At 54.3% G+C, this 16,164-nt stretch overlaps 2 protein-coding genes across 12 annotated transcripts in view; both read left to right on the top strand.

Moving 5' to 3' along the window:
• Positions 1 to 1,414, top strand: part of MACF1 (microtubule actin crosslinking factor 1) — a 133,453-nt gene extending 132,039 nt beyond the window's left edge. For all 11 annotated transcript variants that reach the window (XM_041417345.1, XM_041417344.1, XM_041417349.1 and 8 more), the window contains one exon: positions 404 to 1,414. In XM_041417345.1, coding sequence (XP_041273279.1) covers positions 404 to 660 — 257 coding nt within the window. In that variant the 3' untranslated portion in view covers positions 661 to 1,414. The remainder of the gene's footprint in view (positions 1 to 403) is intronic.
• A 1,569-nt stretch (positions 1,415 to 2,983) lies between these two features.
• On the top strand, positions 2,984 to 14,518 carry LOC121342712 (bone morphogenetic protein 8B-like). Its single transcript, XM_041417307.1, has 7 exons — positions 2,984 to 3,404; positions 9,237 to 9,429; positions 10,567 to 10,715; positions 11,266 to 11,460; positions 12,019 to 12,098; positions 12,405 to 12,515; positions 14,369 to 14,518. Exons 1-7 carry the CDS (start codon positions 2,984 to 2,986, stop codon positions 14,516 to 14,518), a joined length of 1,299 nt encoding a protein of 432 aa, XP_041273241.1.
• Positions 14,519 to 16,164: the final 1,646 nt, after the last annotated feature.

Genomic DNA, 16,164 nt, shown 5'->3' with positions numbered 1-16,164 from the left:
CCTTAGGGCATCAGGAGGAAAAAGGGCATCAGGAGGAACAAACCTTAGAGAATCAGGAGGAACAAACCTGAGGGCATCAGAAGGAATAAGGGCATCAGGACGAACAAACCTGAGGGCATCAGGAGGAAGAGGGACATTGGGAGGAACAAACCTGAGGGCATCAGGAGGAGCAAACTTTAGGGCATCAGGAGGAACAAACCTGAGGGCATCAGGAGGAACAAACCCTTAGGGCATCAGGAGGAACAAACCTGAGGGCATGGGGAGGAGCAGACCTGAGGGCATGGGGAGGAGCAGACCTGAGGGCATGGGGAGGAGCAGACCTGAGGGCATGGGGAGGAGCAGACCTGAGGGCATGGGGAGGAGCAGACCTCCCTTCTGACGGCTCTGCGGGCCCTCCTTGCAGACCCCAAGAAAGCCGCCAGCCGTCCCACGAGCCGCGCCGGGAGCCGCACGGGGAGCCGGGCCAGCAGCCGGCGGGGCAGCGACGCCTCGGACTTCGACCTGCTGGAGACCCAGTCGGCCTGCTCGGACACCTCGGAGAGCAGCGCGGCCGGCGGGCAGGGCTCGCGCCGCGGCGCCGCCGCCAAACCCTCCAAAATCCCCACCATGTCCAAGAAAACGCCCGCCGCCACCCCAAAAACTCCGGGCCCTAAGAGATAATACTGTACCTTGATGGGAGAGAGGAAGGAAAAACTAGGAAACGACAACAAACGACAGCGATGACAAAAAAAACAACAAAAAAAAAAGCACCCGACCTGTGTCCAGTTTTTAACCCTGCTCCGTACATTGGATGTATATTTATTCTAAATGGGAGAAACTATATTGTTAAAAGTGTAAAAGAAAAGTTGTGTTATGAAGCTGCCTTATTTGGGTTTTTTTTTGTTTTGGTTTTTTGGGTTTTTTTTTTTCTTTTTTGTAAGTTACTATTTTCATGTGAATATTTATGTAGATAAAAAAAAAAAATTGCCTCTCGGTGACCCCTGTTTAGAGAGGGGCCTGGAAAACTGAAATGTGGGAGAGAAAGAAAAAAAAAATCAAGAAAAAGATTTTAAAAAAAAAAAAAAGGAAGCAAAAAAAAAAAAAAGGTCAAGATGTGAAAGTGTAAAGAAAAACTAAAATATAAATAGGATTTCTGCGCGGTGCAGGGTGTGAACCTGCTTTATCTTTTAGGATTGTTTCCTAAATGCATCTTTATAAACTTAACTTGCTGTCTCAGCAAGGTAAATTATATTTAAAAGCAAAGACCTGAATCCTGCAGTGTTCAAGGAACTCTCTTTTTGTAAATCACAGATACCTCAACCAGAGAAACATGAGGTGAGGGGACTTGGGGCTTATGTTTCCATTTTTTTTAAAGCTACGTGGTTTTATCTGAAGAAAGCGGAGTTTGACTTTAATAAAATTTGCACACACTACAGCAAAGGCCGTGACAATTTTGCTGTCTTGAAAATACTGTCCTGACAACTTTGTTTTTAAAGAACAAACCGAGGGTGAAGGGTTTGGGGAGGGGTTTGAGGAGGGGTTTTCACACCAGAGGATTGCAGGTCTGGATCACTGGGATGCATCCCTTAGAGGTGGTGGGCCCTCCACAATCAAGGATTCTTCTGGATTGATGGCTTAACCAGCCCGCCCCGAGGCGTTCCTTACACAATCACTGTTTTATCTGCATCTCTTTGTTTCCTATTTATTATTTAACTGGTCATTCCACTTCCAGCCAGGCTGAGATTGATGTGAACTCTGCTCCTAGGAGAAATCTGGACTTACACGCACAGTTGCTTGTCCTTGAAACGAGTCTCACCAGCACACTCGCTGCAAGTCCTGTCTCGCTTTTGTACGCTCCTTTTTCTTTGTAATAAAATCCAACTGACCAAGTGACCAGGAGACGGGCCGGGGGCGAGGGCTCTGCACAGCTCCTGTATTTATTAAATATTGTTCCTCTCCGGCTCTGACCGTGTTGCTGTGTGATTCTCTCAATTGGTTTCAAATTGAGGCAAAACTGAAGCTCTACCAATGAATTGTTTAAAAGAACCAGACACATTTTTGTATTAAAATTGCTTGCGGTAATAAACAATCTTGCCTCCTGCTTTATTCCCCAGTGTTAGCTTTGTAAGGATGAGCTGGAGCTGGTTATCCCGTGTGGGAAGGCAGTGGCTGTGGAAGTCAGGGGGTGTTTGCACCCAGGTTTTTTTGTGGGATGGAGCAGGGAACCACTCAGCCCCAAAATTAAGTGGTGCAGGGTGAGGCTGGTGAGGTGCTCAGTGGAGTGGGGAATTGGGTGCCTGTGAGGAGAAGGGATGCAAAGGGGTGTCCAAGAGTTTGGGTGGCCTTGGGAGTGGATGCCCAGGTGGGTCAGTGTCCCCAGGTGTGGAAGTTCATGGATTTGGGTGCCAGTGAGGGTGGGTGCCCCTGGATTTGGTTTCCCACAAGGGTCAGAATCCCCAGGTGTGGATGTTCATGGATTTTGGTACCCCTGGGTTTGGTTTCCCACAAAGGTCAGAGTCCCCACGTGTGGATGTTCATGGATTTTGGTACCCCTGGGTTTGGTTTCCCACAAAGGTCAGAATCCCCAGGTGTGGATGTTCATGGATTTGGGTGCCTCTGGGTTTGGTTGCCTACAAGGGGGATCCTCTTTAGAAGCGGGTGCCCATGGGATGAGCATCCCTAGGAATGGATCTCCATGCATTTGTGCACCCACAGGAGCAGGAGCATCCCTAGGGATGGGTGCCACGGTTTTGGGTGTGGGTGAGGCTGGGAACCCACGGCTTTGGGTGCCCACGAGGATAACCATCCCCGGGGATGGATTCCCCTGAATTTACATCTCCACAGCTTTGGGTGCCCACGAGGATAACCATCCCCGGGGATGGATTCCCATGAATTTACATCTCCACATCTTTGGGTGCCCACGAGGATAACCATCCCCGGGGACGGATTCCCATGAATTTACATCTCCACAGCTTTGACTTCCTACCACTCCTCATGCCCAGCGATGCTCCCCGTACCCCGGAGCCACCGGGCGGGGAGGGCCGGGGCGGTGCCGCTGGAGGGACCGTCCCTTTCCCTCTCCCCGCCGGGGCGGTCCGGTGCCGGTGCCGGAGCCGGGGCCGTGCCGGTGCCCGGTGCCGCACCGGGCGGCGGCGGCGAGCGGCGGGACGTGCAGCGGGAGATCCTGGCCGTGCTGGGGCTGCCCGGCCGGCCCCGGCCCCGCGCCCCGACCCGCGCCCCCGCCGCCGCCGCGCCGCTCTTCATGCTCGATCTGTACCACGCCGTGGCCGGCGAGGAGGAGGAGGAGGAGGAGGGCGAGGAAGCGGCGGTGTCGCGGCCGGTGCTCACCGGGCTCAGCACGCAGAGCCCCCCGCCCGGCAGCGTCGTGAGCCGAGCGGACACCGTGGTCAGCCTCGTTAATATGGGTGAGAACGGCTGCGGGGCAGCGGGAGAACCGGGGGGCACCGGGATGTGCGGGGCACTGGGAGCACCGGGAGAACCGGGGGGCACCGTGGGTCACCGGGATGTACGGGGCTCTGGGAGCACCGGGAGAACCGGGAGGCACCGTGGGTCACCGGGATGTACGGGGCTCTGGGAGCACCGGGGGGCACCGGGATGTGCGGGGCACTGGGGGCACCGGGATGTGCGGGGCACCGGGAGCAACGGGATGTGCGGGGCTCTGGGAGAACCGGGAGGCACCGTGGGTCACCGGGATGTACGGGGCACTGGGAGCACCGGGGGGCACCGGGATGTGCGGGGCACCGGGAGGACCGGAGCGCACCGGGGGCACCGGGAGCAACGGGATGTGCGGGGCACCGGGAGGACCGGAGGGTACCGGGGGATACCGGGATGTGCGGGCAGGATCCAGGCGGCTTTAGCAGGATCGGGGCGATCGGAGCACACCGGGGCTCCCCGGGGGTACCGGGAGAGGATACCGGCATGTGCGGGGCACCGGGAGAACCGGAGGGCACCGGGGGGTACCGGGATGTGCGGGCAGGATCCCGGCGGCTTTGGCAGGACCGGGGGCACCGGGACGATCGGAGCGTACGGGGATGATCCCGGTGGTTTAGGCAGGACCGGAGGGGGACCGGGACGCACGGAGGGACCGGGGGGACCAAAGCAAGGCACCGAGGGGACACCGGGGGGACGGGCACGGGGCTGAGCCGACCCCAACCCCATCTCCTGGTCCGTGACCGTGGTACCGACAGCTCCGAGCATCCCTCGGTGTGGTTTCTCAGTCCTTGCTCAAATAAGGAACTTTTATGCCCAAAGCTGAGCTCAGTAACGGGGGGAGCGGCGGTGAGGGACGCGGTGGCGGTGAGGGACACGGGGGTGGGGTGAAAGTGGCCGGGATGAATCCCAAATCCGTTTAAAAAGAGGAAATGGAGAAGGGGGAGCTGAGGGAAGCTCTCCCCGACTCAGCGGGCACAAGGCACCGGGCGAACGGGGCTCGGGACAGCCGGGACAGCAGCTCTGGTGCCAGCAGCAGGGTGACCCTCGATGGGACACTGCATCACGGCTCCAAATAAAATCCTCGAGGCTGTTAATTATTGCTGGAATCCCGTCCAGCTGGTTACCAGGCTCCAGCATCCTTCGGATTTCCAGGCAGCCGCTGGAGCAGCAGCAGAGCTGATCCCAGCGCCAGCGGGGCCGCGAACACTCGGGATGGGATGAATCCTCTGCCAGGACAGGCACTGGGGTGACTGAACCCAGGGGGATTTGCACACCGGGAGCTCGGATATGGAGCTTTTCCCTGTCCCTGCTCGTTGCTTTAAGGGATGTTTGTTGCCCCAAGCAGAAAATCCCCCAAAACCTCTGAGGAAGGGGAGAATCCCTCCTTGGAGATTGGAGGTGGGAGGGGGGTCTGCACCCTTGGGAGGAGGTTTAGGCGAGGCAGGGGCTGCAGAGGTGTCTCCCACTCATTCCTACTCCCCCTGTACCACGTGTGGCTGTGAGGAGTCTCCCTGGCACAGACCCAGGTGCTTGGGGTGCCCCCAGGTGCAGGCACCCAGCTCCCCTCCAAAATCCTGAGAGAACTGGGGTGGAGTTCAGCATCCTGTGATGGAGACAAAAGCTGAAGCACCAAATCCCCTCAGCACTTGGGACAACACTCAAGCACCAAAATGTGCTTTAAAGGAGTCAGGTGTGGTGGCAGCCACGGTGGGGTGTTCAGGGAGCCTTTGGGAGGTGTCACTGCTGGCACAGGGCTGTGGGCACTGCTCCCCTTCCCAGTGCTCCCAGAGTAGCCAGGAGAGTTTGGGGAGCACAGCTCCAGCCTTCAATTTGAATGGCTTTGATTTCTGCGGCTTCGTCAGCCCCTTCATGTTAATTAAATAAGGAGGTTTGGTTTTTTTTTTGTTTTTTTTTTTTTTTTTTTTTTTTTTGTGGGAGAAGGCCAGCTCTCATTTGCATACATAATTAGCTGCACAATTATCCTGATGGGACATGCAAAGTTGGGCACTTGGACCTTTTTGGAGCCGTCCCTGTGCGAGCAGGGCTCCTTGTTCCTGGGAATGGGGAGAGACAAACCTCCCTGGAGCACCAACTCTGGGGGACAGGGACAGCCCCAGCTGCTTTTGGGGATCATGGATCTGCCCATCCCACCCCTCCTGCTCCTCCTGGAGGGGGTGAAGCCTTCCCTGGGCTGTTCCTGTGCCCTGGCTGCAGCAGCCGGGCGGGATGTTGGGTTTTTGAGCCCAGGTTTTTGAGGATGTGAGGATGGGTTTTGGGATTTCTCCTCAGCTGTGAGTCATGGATACGGGCAGGGTGTGATTGTGGAGCAGGGAGATGTGGAAGGGAAAGGGGGTGAGGGCTCACAGCATTCCTGAGCCCCCCCAGCACACACATCCCCCTTTCCCTGCTGGCAACCATCATTATTGGAAGGTGTCCCATGGCAAGGGGTTGGAATTAGATGATCTTTAAGTTCCTCCCAACCCAAAGCAGCCTGTGATTCCTTGGCTGGACTCCCCCGTGGCTGTTTGGGATGAGGCTGTGCCCAAACATCTTCCTGGAAAATCCAGGGATGAACAAAAACCCTGGATAGGAACACAGGACACCTTGGCAAAACCAGCCACAGCACCCCGGGCACTTCAGGGAACCCTAAATGTGGGGTGGGAGCTCAGAGCAGCCTCTTTAATTGAATTTTAGGAGTTGGGAAGAGCTGCTCCACTCCACACTGTGGAAGTTCATCACCCACTGCCCTCATCCCACACAATTACCACTGAAATCCAGCTGCTGTCAGCAGCTGGCTCAGGATTTTCCCACCCCTGGCTCCGTTTCGCAGCCGTTTGAGCTGCGCCGAGGTGTCAGCGCTCTCCATGGACCCTCCGTGTGTTTTAATGGGGAAATCTTCCCCAAAAAATCCTGGGATCCACCTGGGACACAGTGCTCCAGCTGGATGTGTGTAGGGCAGGGGCCAAGGCTGTGTCCCAGCTGGGCTGGGGGTGTCCAGAGCTCCCAGAGCTCATCCCAGGAGGATGGAGGAGGCAAACTGGGAGTCTGGATGTGCTGGGATGACTCCTAAATCCCTCCCCACTTCAGAAACCTTCCAGAGCTTATTTTTTCCTGCTCAAAGGACAGCATCTTCCCTGCATCTCCTTTAAACCTATTTTAGGATCCAGAGCACTTGATGTGGTCGAATATCCTGGCATTTCCTTTTAATTTGGTGTCTGAAATGATCATGGGGACCCACTGGGAGCAGCCAGGCCCGGTAATTACGACTGATGCACAGTTTTATAGAAGCCCAGAAAGTGCACAAGGAAAAACGTGCAGCTAAGAATAACCTGGGGAGCAGGAGGAAGGGTGGGATCTGGGAAGAGGTCTGGGAATGCTCAGGGAATGGGAGACACCAGGAGGCTCAGCTGAGATGGAGCTGGGCATCCCCTCCCAGGGGAACGGCCCTAAGGCTGTTTATATTGGTTTGTAATAATTTTAATATTATTTTTGGGGGTGATGGAGCACACTCAGCTTTGGGGGAAGGTGCAGCAGCTGCCAAAGGAGGGGGGAAAGGAGAGCAAAGCGCTTGGGTTGGGCTTTTTTCCTGCCTCTCCTCTGCAATCCGGAGAATCCACCCACATTTAATTGAGGGTTGGTGGTGTGGCTGAGTCAACCCCAAGCAGGGGCAGGTTCCCAGGCACCCTGGGCTCCCCAAAGCCCCCGGGGGGGGCACCTCCAGCACACCCCCAGCAGCATCTGAGCACCCACAGCTCTGCTGGCTGCTCAGGGGAGACTGCAGGGCTCTCATTTTACAAACATTTTGATTTTAGCAGCAAACAGGGGAGTGTTGAGCCCTCTCCAAGCTGCTCTTTGTGCAGCAGTCGTGGCACAGAAGGGGGAGCTTCTCCCTCAGTCCTCCCCCTCCAAAGGGGTTCACTTTTTTCCTCCCTGAAGAAGCAGAGAGTTCAGGGATTCCTCCCAGAATTTCATCCCAAACACAGACAAATCCAGCTTATTTGGTTCATCAAGGAGCTCAGCTAATTGCAGCTCAGCTAATTTTTGCATTTCTCCTGCTGCCAAGGTGTCCCTGGGCTCCCCTCCCACCAAATCCCCTCCTCTGCCTTCATCCCCAGACCCCTCCATCACCTCCACAGCAACAGGAAAATTTCATTAAAAATTTTTAGCAGAGGCTTTCACTCTTCTCTAGGGACAAAAATCACCTTTTTGGCTTTTTCATCTGGTGTGGGTTCTCTGTGACTTCCTTGGCTCTGACCAAAAAAATCCTTCTGCCCATCCCTGGGTGAGGGTCCAGCTGCAGGCAAAAATTTTGGAGCAAAGTGACCAAAAACACCCAAGGGGACCGACCAGGGGACACCCACTGGGGGCTTATCCGTGCCAAAACCCCGAGGTGACTCCTCTGCTCATATTTTGGGGGGAATTTAAGGATTTTTGCCTCGGCAGCTTTGGCAGCGCCAACAACCCACGAGAATAAAACCACCCCACGATGGGATGGTGGAAGGAATGGCAAAGAGGGAAGAGGCTGAGGGACTGAGGAGGGTTTGGGGGGCTCTGTGTCCCCCCCTGAGGGGTTGGGTCGGGTTCCCAGAGCATCCTCCTGCCCAGCTGGCAGCCACCCTGGCAGGGCAGGAAGCGCTCTCCGCATCCGCCCCGGGCTCGTTTTAGAACACAGCTTGTGGTGAGGCCAGGAGCTGGAGGGAATGTGGGATTTGAAAAAAAAACAAAACAAAAAAAAAAAAAAAAAAAAAGAAAAAGGAGGAAAAAATAAGAAGGAAAAGAATTTGTGGGTAAGTAAAATCTCCGTGTTGGGTTTGGAGGGATGTGCTGCTCCCTCCGTGTAAATGGGAATGGCAAGGTTATGGTGGGTAAAATTTGGAATATTTCCCCCCTGGAATTGGTTTTAAAATGCATTTAAGCTGTTTATTTTTTTTCTTTAGTTAATGATTTGGTTTAGTTTTAAAAGTAAGCGCCAGGTTACGTTGCTTTTGCGCCTGAAGCGGGAGAAGCTTTAGTCACATTGAATCAGATTTAATCATAAACTTTAATTATGCTCAGACCAGGAAGATAGGGGTGTTTTTAAAGAACAATTTGAAGCAAATGATTGCACATTAGCAGAACTGTGGGGGCTGCATTACCATAGAGAAAGGGAGGTTTATTCTTTATGGATGAACAAAATAAAATCAGATTTTTCCTGTCCCAGTGTGGTGGAGAAATAAGGTGTTTTCAGGAAAAAGGGAGGGGATTTTTTACAGAGCAGTGACCTGATAATCCCCCCCCCAGCTCCCCAAAAACACACAGGATAAAAATTTTTATTTGTGGCTAAATTTTTGCTTGTGGACATATCTTTACTTGTGGACCTGTGATATCCAGTGATGAGCCCTGGGTTTGTCTGCTGCAAGAAAAGTTTGGAAAACCCCAATTCCTGCTCCAGATGGTCCTGCTGAGCCCCCAAACCTCAACATTTTGAATGTGTTTTTCCCCTTTTGATGAAGCAGCCCCTAAAGCCTGTCAGATTCTCTGTGCTCCTCCCACAGCCAGCGCTTGTGCTTTTAATTTTAATTTATTTCAATTTTAATTAATAATGAAAAGGGCTGGGAGGGGAAGCTGGTGGGTCTACAGCAAAATAAACTGCAGAAACAGGGGAGGATGATCTGAATTCAAACCCTCGGGAGACGGGAACATCCAACCAAGGGCGAGCAGCCCAGAACCAGCGAGTTTATCCCCAAAATCCACTTGGTGGGGCTCAGCGGGGAGGTTCCAGGCTTGGCTCAGCCACCCCTGAGCGCTTTTTTTTCCCTCCTCAGTGGAGCAGGACCGGGATCTGTTGTCACCCAAGCCCTACTGGAAGGAGTTCAGGTTCGACCTGACCCAGGTGCCGGCGGGAGAGGCCGTGACGGCCGCCGAGTTCCGCATCTACAAATCCCGGGGTGTCGCCAGGCACGCCAACAGCAGCCTCCACGTCAGCATCTACGAGGTGGCTGGGCAGCATCCCAACAGGTCAGGGGCTGGGAATGAGGATGAGGAGGGTGGGAGCGGGGGTGGCGCGGAGAAAACGGTGTGGGGTGGTGGGGATGGGGTGAAGAGGATGGGGATGGGAGTGGGGATGAAGGAGAGGGGAAAGGAATGAAGATGATGGGAATGGGGGTGAGGGTGAAGGTAATGGGAAGGGAAAGGGTGTGGGGATGAAGGAGAGGGGAAAGGAATGAAGATGATGGGAATGGGGGTGAGGATGAAGGTGATGGGGATGAGGATGAAGGTAATGGGAAGGGAAACGGTGTGGGGATGAAGGAGAGGGGAAGGGAATGGGGATAGGAATGAAGGGGATGGGGATGGGGTGAGGATGAAGGTGGTGGGGATGGGAGTGAAGGAGATGGGAAGGGAAAGGGTGTGGGAATGAAGATGATGGGAGTAGGAGTGAGGATGAAGGTGATGGGCATGGGACAGGGTGTGGGGGTGAAGGAGATGGGAAGGGAATGGGGATAGGAATGAAGATGGTGGGAATGGGGGTGAGGAAGAAGGAGAGGGGAAGGGAATGGGATAAAAATGAAGATGGTGGGAATGGGGGTGAGGGTGAAGGTGGTGGGGGTGAGGATGAAGGTAATGGGGTGGGAAAGGGTGTGGGAATGAAGGAGGTGGGAAGGGAATGGGGGTAGGAATGAAGATGATGGCAATGGGGGTGAGGATGAAGGTGGTGGGGATGGGAGTGAAGGAGATGGGAAGGGAAAGGGTGTGGGAATGAAGATGATGGGAGTAGGAGTGAGGATGAAGGTGATGGGCATGGGAAAGGGTGTGGGAGTGGAGGAGATAGGAAGGGAATGAAGAGGATGGGAATGGGGGTGAAGATGAAGGTAATGGGAAGGGAAAGGGTGTGGGGAAGAATGAGAGGGGAAGGGGGTTGGGAATGGGGTGATGGGGATGGAAATGAAGACGGTGGGGACCCACACCCTGCCATCTCCACCTGGGCAGGGAGGCAGCTTTTCCCAGGCCACCCCCGTGGTGTCCAGCACAGCCAGTGGCACTGAGAGCCGGGATGTGCCCGGACACAGCTCCAGGAGTCATTTCCATGAATTATCCCTCCTGCTGGAGCCCTTTGGGTGCTGTTACTCACCTGCTCCTTTCCCCCTGCTCCTGCAGGGAATCCGACCTGTTCCTGCTGGACGTGCAGGACCTGCGTGCTGGGACAGAGGGCTGGCTGGTGTTTGATGTCACAGCTGCCAGCAGCCACTGGTCAGTGGATCAGAAACCCACCCTGGGGCTGCGGCTCTGTGTGGAGACAGACGATGGTGAGCCTGCCCGAGCTGCCCGCAGAGTTTGGGGACAAATTCCCAGGAATTGGAGTCCTCTCGGTGCCGTGGATGTGCTGGGGGGTTGATCTCGGTGCAGTTTTAAATTTCCAGCTCTGACGGGTGCCAGCAGTCTGGGTTTGCAGGTTCTGATGGCTGTGGATTGTAATTAACCTCATTAATACTTAATGAACTCCTTACCTGGAGGGATCTCTGTGTGTGTGTGGGGCAGAGGATTAACCCTCTCTTCCCCACGGGATTAAATCTGCTCCAGCAGGGCCTTTTCCAGGTGGGAAGGCACACAAAGAGCAGCTCCTCTTCCACGGGAGGAAGAATCACAGCCCCATCCATTCCTTGGGGTGAAGCAGAAAATCAGTTTTAACCCTTTAATATCCCTGTGTGACCATTTCCTGCTGGAACAGGGACCCTCAGGAGGCTCCAACCCCCAAACCACACCTCCTGCTGCAAATTCCCTGTATTTTTAACCTCTCCTTTAACCAAAACGAGTTCTATTTGAGGACAAACCCCAAAAATGGTCCTGTCCCTGCAGGGCACAGCGTGGATCCAGGCTCAGCTGGGCTCCTGGGGCGCCGGGGACCCCGCTCCAAGCAGCCCTTCATGGTGACATTTTTCCGGGCCAGCCCCAGCCCCTCCCGTGTCACACGAGCAGCCAAAACCCCGAGGAGGCGACAGCCCAAAAAATCCAACGACCTCCCCCACCCAAACAAGCTCCCAGGAATTTTTGGTAAGGTGTTTTAAGGGATCTCCCTGCGGAAAACACGAGGCTCTCTGCTCGTCAGCACCTTGAAATCCTGATAATTTTTTTTGGGCCCAAGGGAAACGGAGCAAAAAGTTCTGAGATTTTAGGATTGGAGGTTTCTGCAGTTTGGGAGGTGCAGAGAGGGTTTGGGTTGGATGCCCTCAAGGAAATGGTGTTTTGTGAGCGTGTCAGGATTACTGAATATTGGAATTTTTGCCTCATTGCCCTTGGCTTTGGAGCCCTGGGAAGGTGTCACAGCTCCAGAAAGCTCAGGCAGGAGGGGAACAGGAAGGCCTGAGTTTGGGAAACCCTCAAAGCGAGCACAGCTGGGGTTTAGCTCTTCCAAGGCTGAATTCCTTCATCCCAATATTGGAATATCAATTCCAATTCCAATTCCAGGCCAGTCTGGAGCTGCTTTTCCCTTAATGCAGCAACAAAGTCTCCTCTCCTTTTGTTCTCCTGGGTCAATCCCAATCCCAGGGGCTGTGTCCCACCTCTGAGGGGGAATTCCAGGGCTGAATTCCCTGTCCCCTTTTCCCACAGATGATGTCCACGCCACGGATGGGCGGCAGGTCTGCCGGCGCCACGAGCTCTACGTCAGCTTCCAGGACCTTGGCTGGCTGGTACTTGTCTGCTGGGAGAAGTAAATGACAAAAAAACCCCCCCTATCATTCCATTCCCCCACCCTGGGCTCCCTCCCAGGCTGGATTCTCCCGCCCATGGAACCATCCCAGGAGCTGGGAAGGCAAACACGAACTGCCACAACCCCAAACCTCACCAGCGACCCTGAACAACTCCTGGCTGATCCAAAAAAACCAAAATAAACCCTTGCTGAGCTGTTTATGCAGGTGGGGAATGGATGAGGGGGCACAGAAGGGTGAAGCCCTCAATGTAATCCCTTTTTTTTTTTTTTTTTTCTTTTTTTCCAGGACTGGGTGATTGCTCCACAGGGATACTCAGCCTACTACTGTGAGGGGGAGTGTGCATTCCCACTGGACTCCTGCATGAACGCCACCAACCACGCCATCCTGCAGTCCCTGGTCAGTGCAGCCCAGCAGGGCAACCCTGGGGGGACATCCAGGGTCCTGGGGAGCACCCAGAGCCCGGCAGGTGCTGAGGAACAGCTGGGATTTTGGGATGAGAGTGGCTGGGCTTGAGGGTGCTCAGCTGGGAGGGTGCAGTTGGGCTCCTGGTTGAAATATTGAATGGGCTTGAGGGTGCACATCTGCGTGGGTGAGTGCACATCTGGGTGGGTGAATGCACATCTGGGTGGGTGCTTGCATGTCTGGGTGGGTGCTTGCACATCTGGGTGGGTGAGTGCACATCTGGGGGGGCTCATGCTCATCTGGGTGGGTGAATGCACATCTGGGTGGGTGAGTGCACATCTGGGTGGGTGAATGCACATCTGGATAGGTGAATGCACATCTGGGGGTCTCATGCTCATCTGGGTGGGTGCTTGCACATCTGAGTGGCTGCTCACAGGCTGGCCCCCACCACAGGCTCAAGGGAGGTTCCAATATGGAATTTCAAGGCATTCATGGAGAGACCCAGGGTGAGGGCACGAAGCTCTGCCCCTCATCCTCAACCAGAAGGCTGCAACAGCGGGATTTTGTCACCCCAGAGCTCCCTCACCTCTTGGTTTTCTGACTGACACCATCCTGCTCCAGTTCCACAGCAGCTGGGGCAAAACTGATGATTTCTGGCAGATTAGTGATCCCTCTCCCCTGGCAGCGAGCTGGGCAGCAGGGACAAGCCCAGGGCACACCAGAGCCCCCCAAAAAAGGCTCTGTGCCATCCCTGCATCCTCCTCTCCAGGCGCTTCCCAGGGTTTTATCCACAGCCCCGGCACCCAAACCTTCGGCTCAGCATATTCCGAGCAAGAAAGCTTTAATGCCTTGGGTTTGTTTTTTTTCCCAAACCCACCCCACATCCCAGGCAGCGCTTTAATTTCTGGAATTTCCTGCCCTGTGAGTGTTTGGTTTCCCAATGGCAGAGCCACCCCGGCTCCGGTGCTCGCGGTTAATTACAGGGAGCGCCGAGCCCTCGGCCCAGCCTTTGAAGGTGTCGCCTGGCTGGGTTTAATTTTGACATTAAAACTTCCAGGGCCCATCCAGGGGCTGGGAACCATCCTGGCAGTGGCAGGGAGGGGCTCTTTTTTTTTTTCCCCCCTCTACACCCACCCATCACCCCCAAACCCAGCTCTGTTCCCAAAACGGAGCCGTTGGGGCAGGATGTGAATCACCTGGATCCGGCCCTTCTGGGAAGAGCCAGGGCAAAGGCGGCTGTGGAGCCATGCCAGCCCCAGCCTGAGCTGCAAATAGCAGGGTTGGACAGCAAAAACACCGGACTTCCGAGCTGGGAGAGCTCGGCTGCCCCTGCTGTAAATGAATCGCACATGTCGGGGCAGCCAGCAGGGCTCCTGTGTCCTGCCAGCCTCCTCCGGCTCCTGCCCTGCAGGAAAACACCGGGATAACGCCTGTCCCCAGCAGGGAAAAGCCATCCAAGAGTGGGGTCCTGGTCACAGAGGTGTTGTGGACTTTAGGATGGGAGTTTGGGGTGGAGAATCTCTGTTGGAACAACACCCAGCGCCCCCCGCCCACACCGGAGCCTGACCCGTGCTGTGCTGATTTATGGGGATTTTTTTTTTTAGTCATTTGTCTGTTTTTGTGAGAAAAAGGGCCCTGAAATCCCAAATTAATGAAGGGGCTGCCTGGCCCACGCAGTGCCATGAGCCCTGATCCAATATAAACCGCAGCAGGGACTGCCTGGAGTTTAGAATAAATATTTTTGCAAAAAGATGGAAATAATCCCCCCATTCACCCAGGGTTTTTCTGGTTGGTTTGTTGCCTGGAGCCACGTTTGCTGGCACTGATGGGCTCCATCCATCCCCCAGGTCCACCTGATGAAGCCTGAGGCCGTGCCCAAGGCATGCTGTGCCCCCACCAAGCTCAGTGCCACCTCTGTCCTCTACTACGACAGCAACAACAACGTCATCCTCAAAAAGCATCGGAACATGGTGGTGAAATCCTGCGGCTGCCACTGATGGACAGGTCCCATCCCACCCCTGAGTGTCCAAATCCTCCAAATCCAGTCCCTGAGCGTCCCATTCCCAGCCCTTGATGTCCCATTCCCACCCCTGAGTGTCCCATTCCTGTCCCTGAGTGTCCCATTCCACCCCTGGATGTTCCATTCCCACTCCTGAGTGTCCCATTCCCCACCCCTGAGTGTCCCATCCCATCCCTGATGTCCCATCCCCACCTCTGAGCATCCCATTCCTGTCCCTGAGTGTCCCATTCCCACTCCTGAGTGTCCCATTCCCCCCCTGGATGTTCCATTCCCCCTCCTGAGTGTCCCATTCCCCCCCTGGATGTTCCATTCCCACTCCTGAGTGTCCCATTCCCACTCCTGAGTGTCCCTTTCCCACCCCTGGACGCCCCTTTCCCACCCCTGGATGCCCCTTTCCCATCCCTGGATGTCCCATTCCCACCTCTGAGCATCCCATTCCTGTCCTTGAGTGTCCATTCCTGTCCCTTGATGTTCCATTCCTGTCCCTGGATGTCCCATCCCCAACCCTGGACACCCCATTCCCACTCCTGGATGTCCCATTCCTGTTCCTGGATGTCCCATCCCCACCCCTGAGTGTCCCCTCCCATTCCCACCAGAGCAATGTCACCCTGGCTTTCTGCTGCACGTATGGAAGAGGAGCTTTGTGGGCTGCATCAGAGCAAAATCCATTAATAATAATAATAATAATAATCAAAAAAGCAAAAAATAAACCCTTCCCACCCCTTTCTAGAAGTGGATGTAAATAGTATAAAACTTCCTTTTTCTTATCCTGCTTGATGAGACACAGAAATATACAAACACATATATATATATATAGGAAAGAGAGGATTTTTGGCTGATTCTGTTTTGTCTGTGACTGATGTGTTTTCCCTGAGCTGGAGGCAGTTTGGAGGAAGGCAGCATCCAGGTTGCTCTGGGACTGAGCACAGTTTCTAGCTGTGTATTTCTCCACTAACCCACCTCTACCCAAGTGCTTTTAATTCCCTTAATGAAAATATCATCAGCCAATTAAGTAGCTGGCTGACTAACCCCCCTCCTGTTTACCCAAAGTTCACCAAACTCAGCCAGTTGGAAAAAAAATAAAATATCCATATTGAGCTACAGCACTGTTATAAAATAAACGCAAAGTTTGGAAAGTAAACACGGAGTTTCTCTTGCTCTTTGTTTTTTAATGTCACAGCACAACAGGGCTCTGTTCACAGGGCCTTTTGCAATGAAAAAAAAAGACTCAGAATTGGCTAAAATTGTACCTATTTGCTTGAAAATGAGCCCTGATGTGAGTTTTAGGTCAGGCTGTGCCCATCCCGTGGGCTCCCAGCGGGGCTGTGAGCTGTCCCAGGCAGCTTCCCCAGGTTATTTGCACAATTAAATTATTTATTTGCTCTGATTTGAAAAGGAAAAGGCCTGTCCTGGTTCTCAGCTCGGATACCTGGGGAACCTTACATCAATAAATAAGGAAAGAACCTGGAACAGTCAGGGAAAAATCCCAATAAAACCCCACCAAAATGAGGGAGATTTGTTCCCTGTCAGTGCCCAGCTTCCCAAGGAAAGGTTTTGCTTGTCTGGGTGTTTAATTCCACACGAAATCCAGCTCAGGGTGCAATCCTGGCTCCGTGGGATTTG

This window comes from Onychostruthus taczanowskii, unplaced genomic scaffold, assembly GCF_017590055.1.
Source record: "Onychostruthus taczanowskii isolate IOZ18803 unplaced genomic scaffold, ASM1759005v1 scaffold56, whole genome shotgun sequence".
NCBI lineage: Eukaryota > Metazoa > Chordata > Aves > Passeriformes > Passeridae > Onychostruthus > Onychostruthus taczanowskii.
The sequence above is the reverse complement of the archived record's forward strand: the minus strand, read 5'-3'. Positions and strand labels throughout refer to the sequence as shown.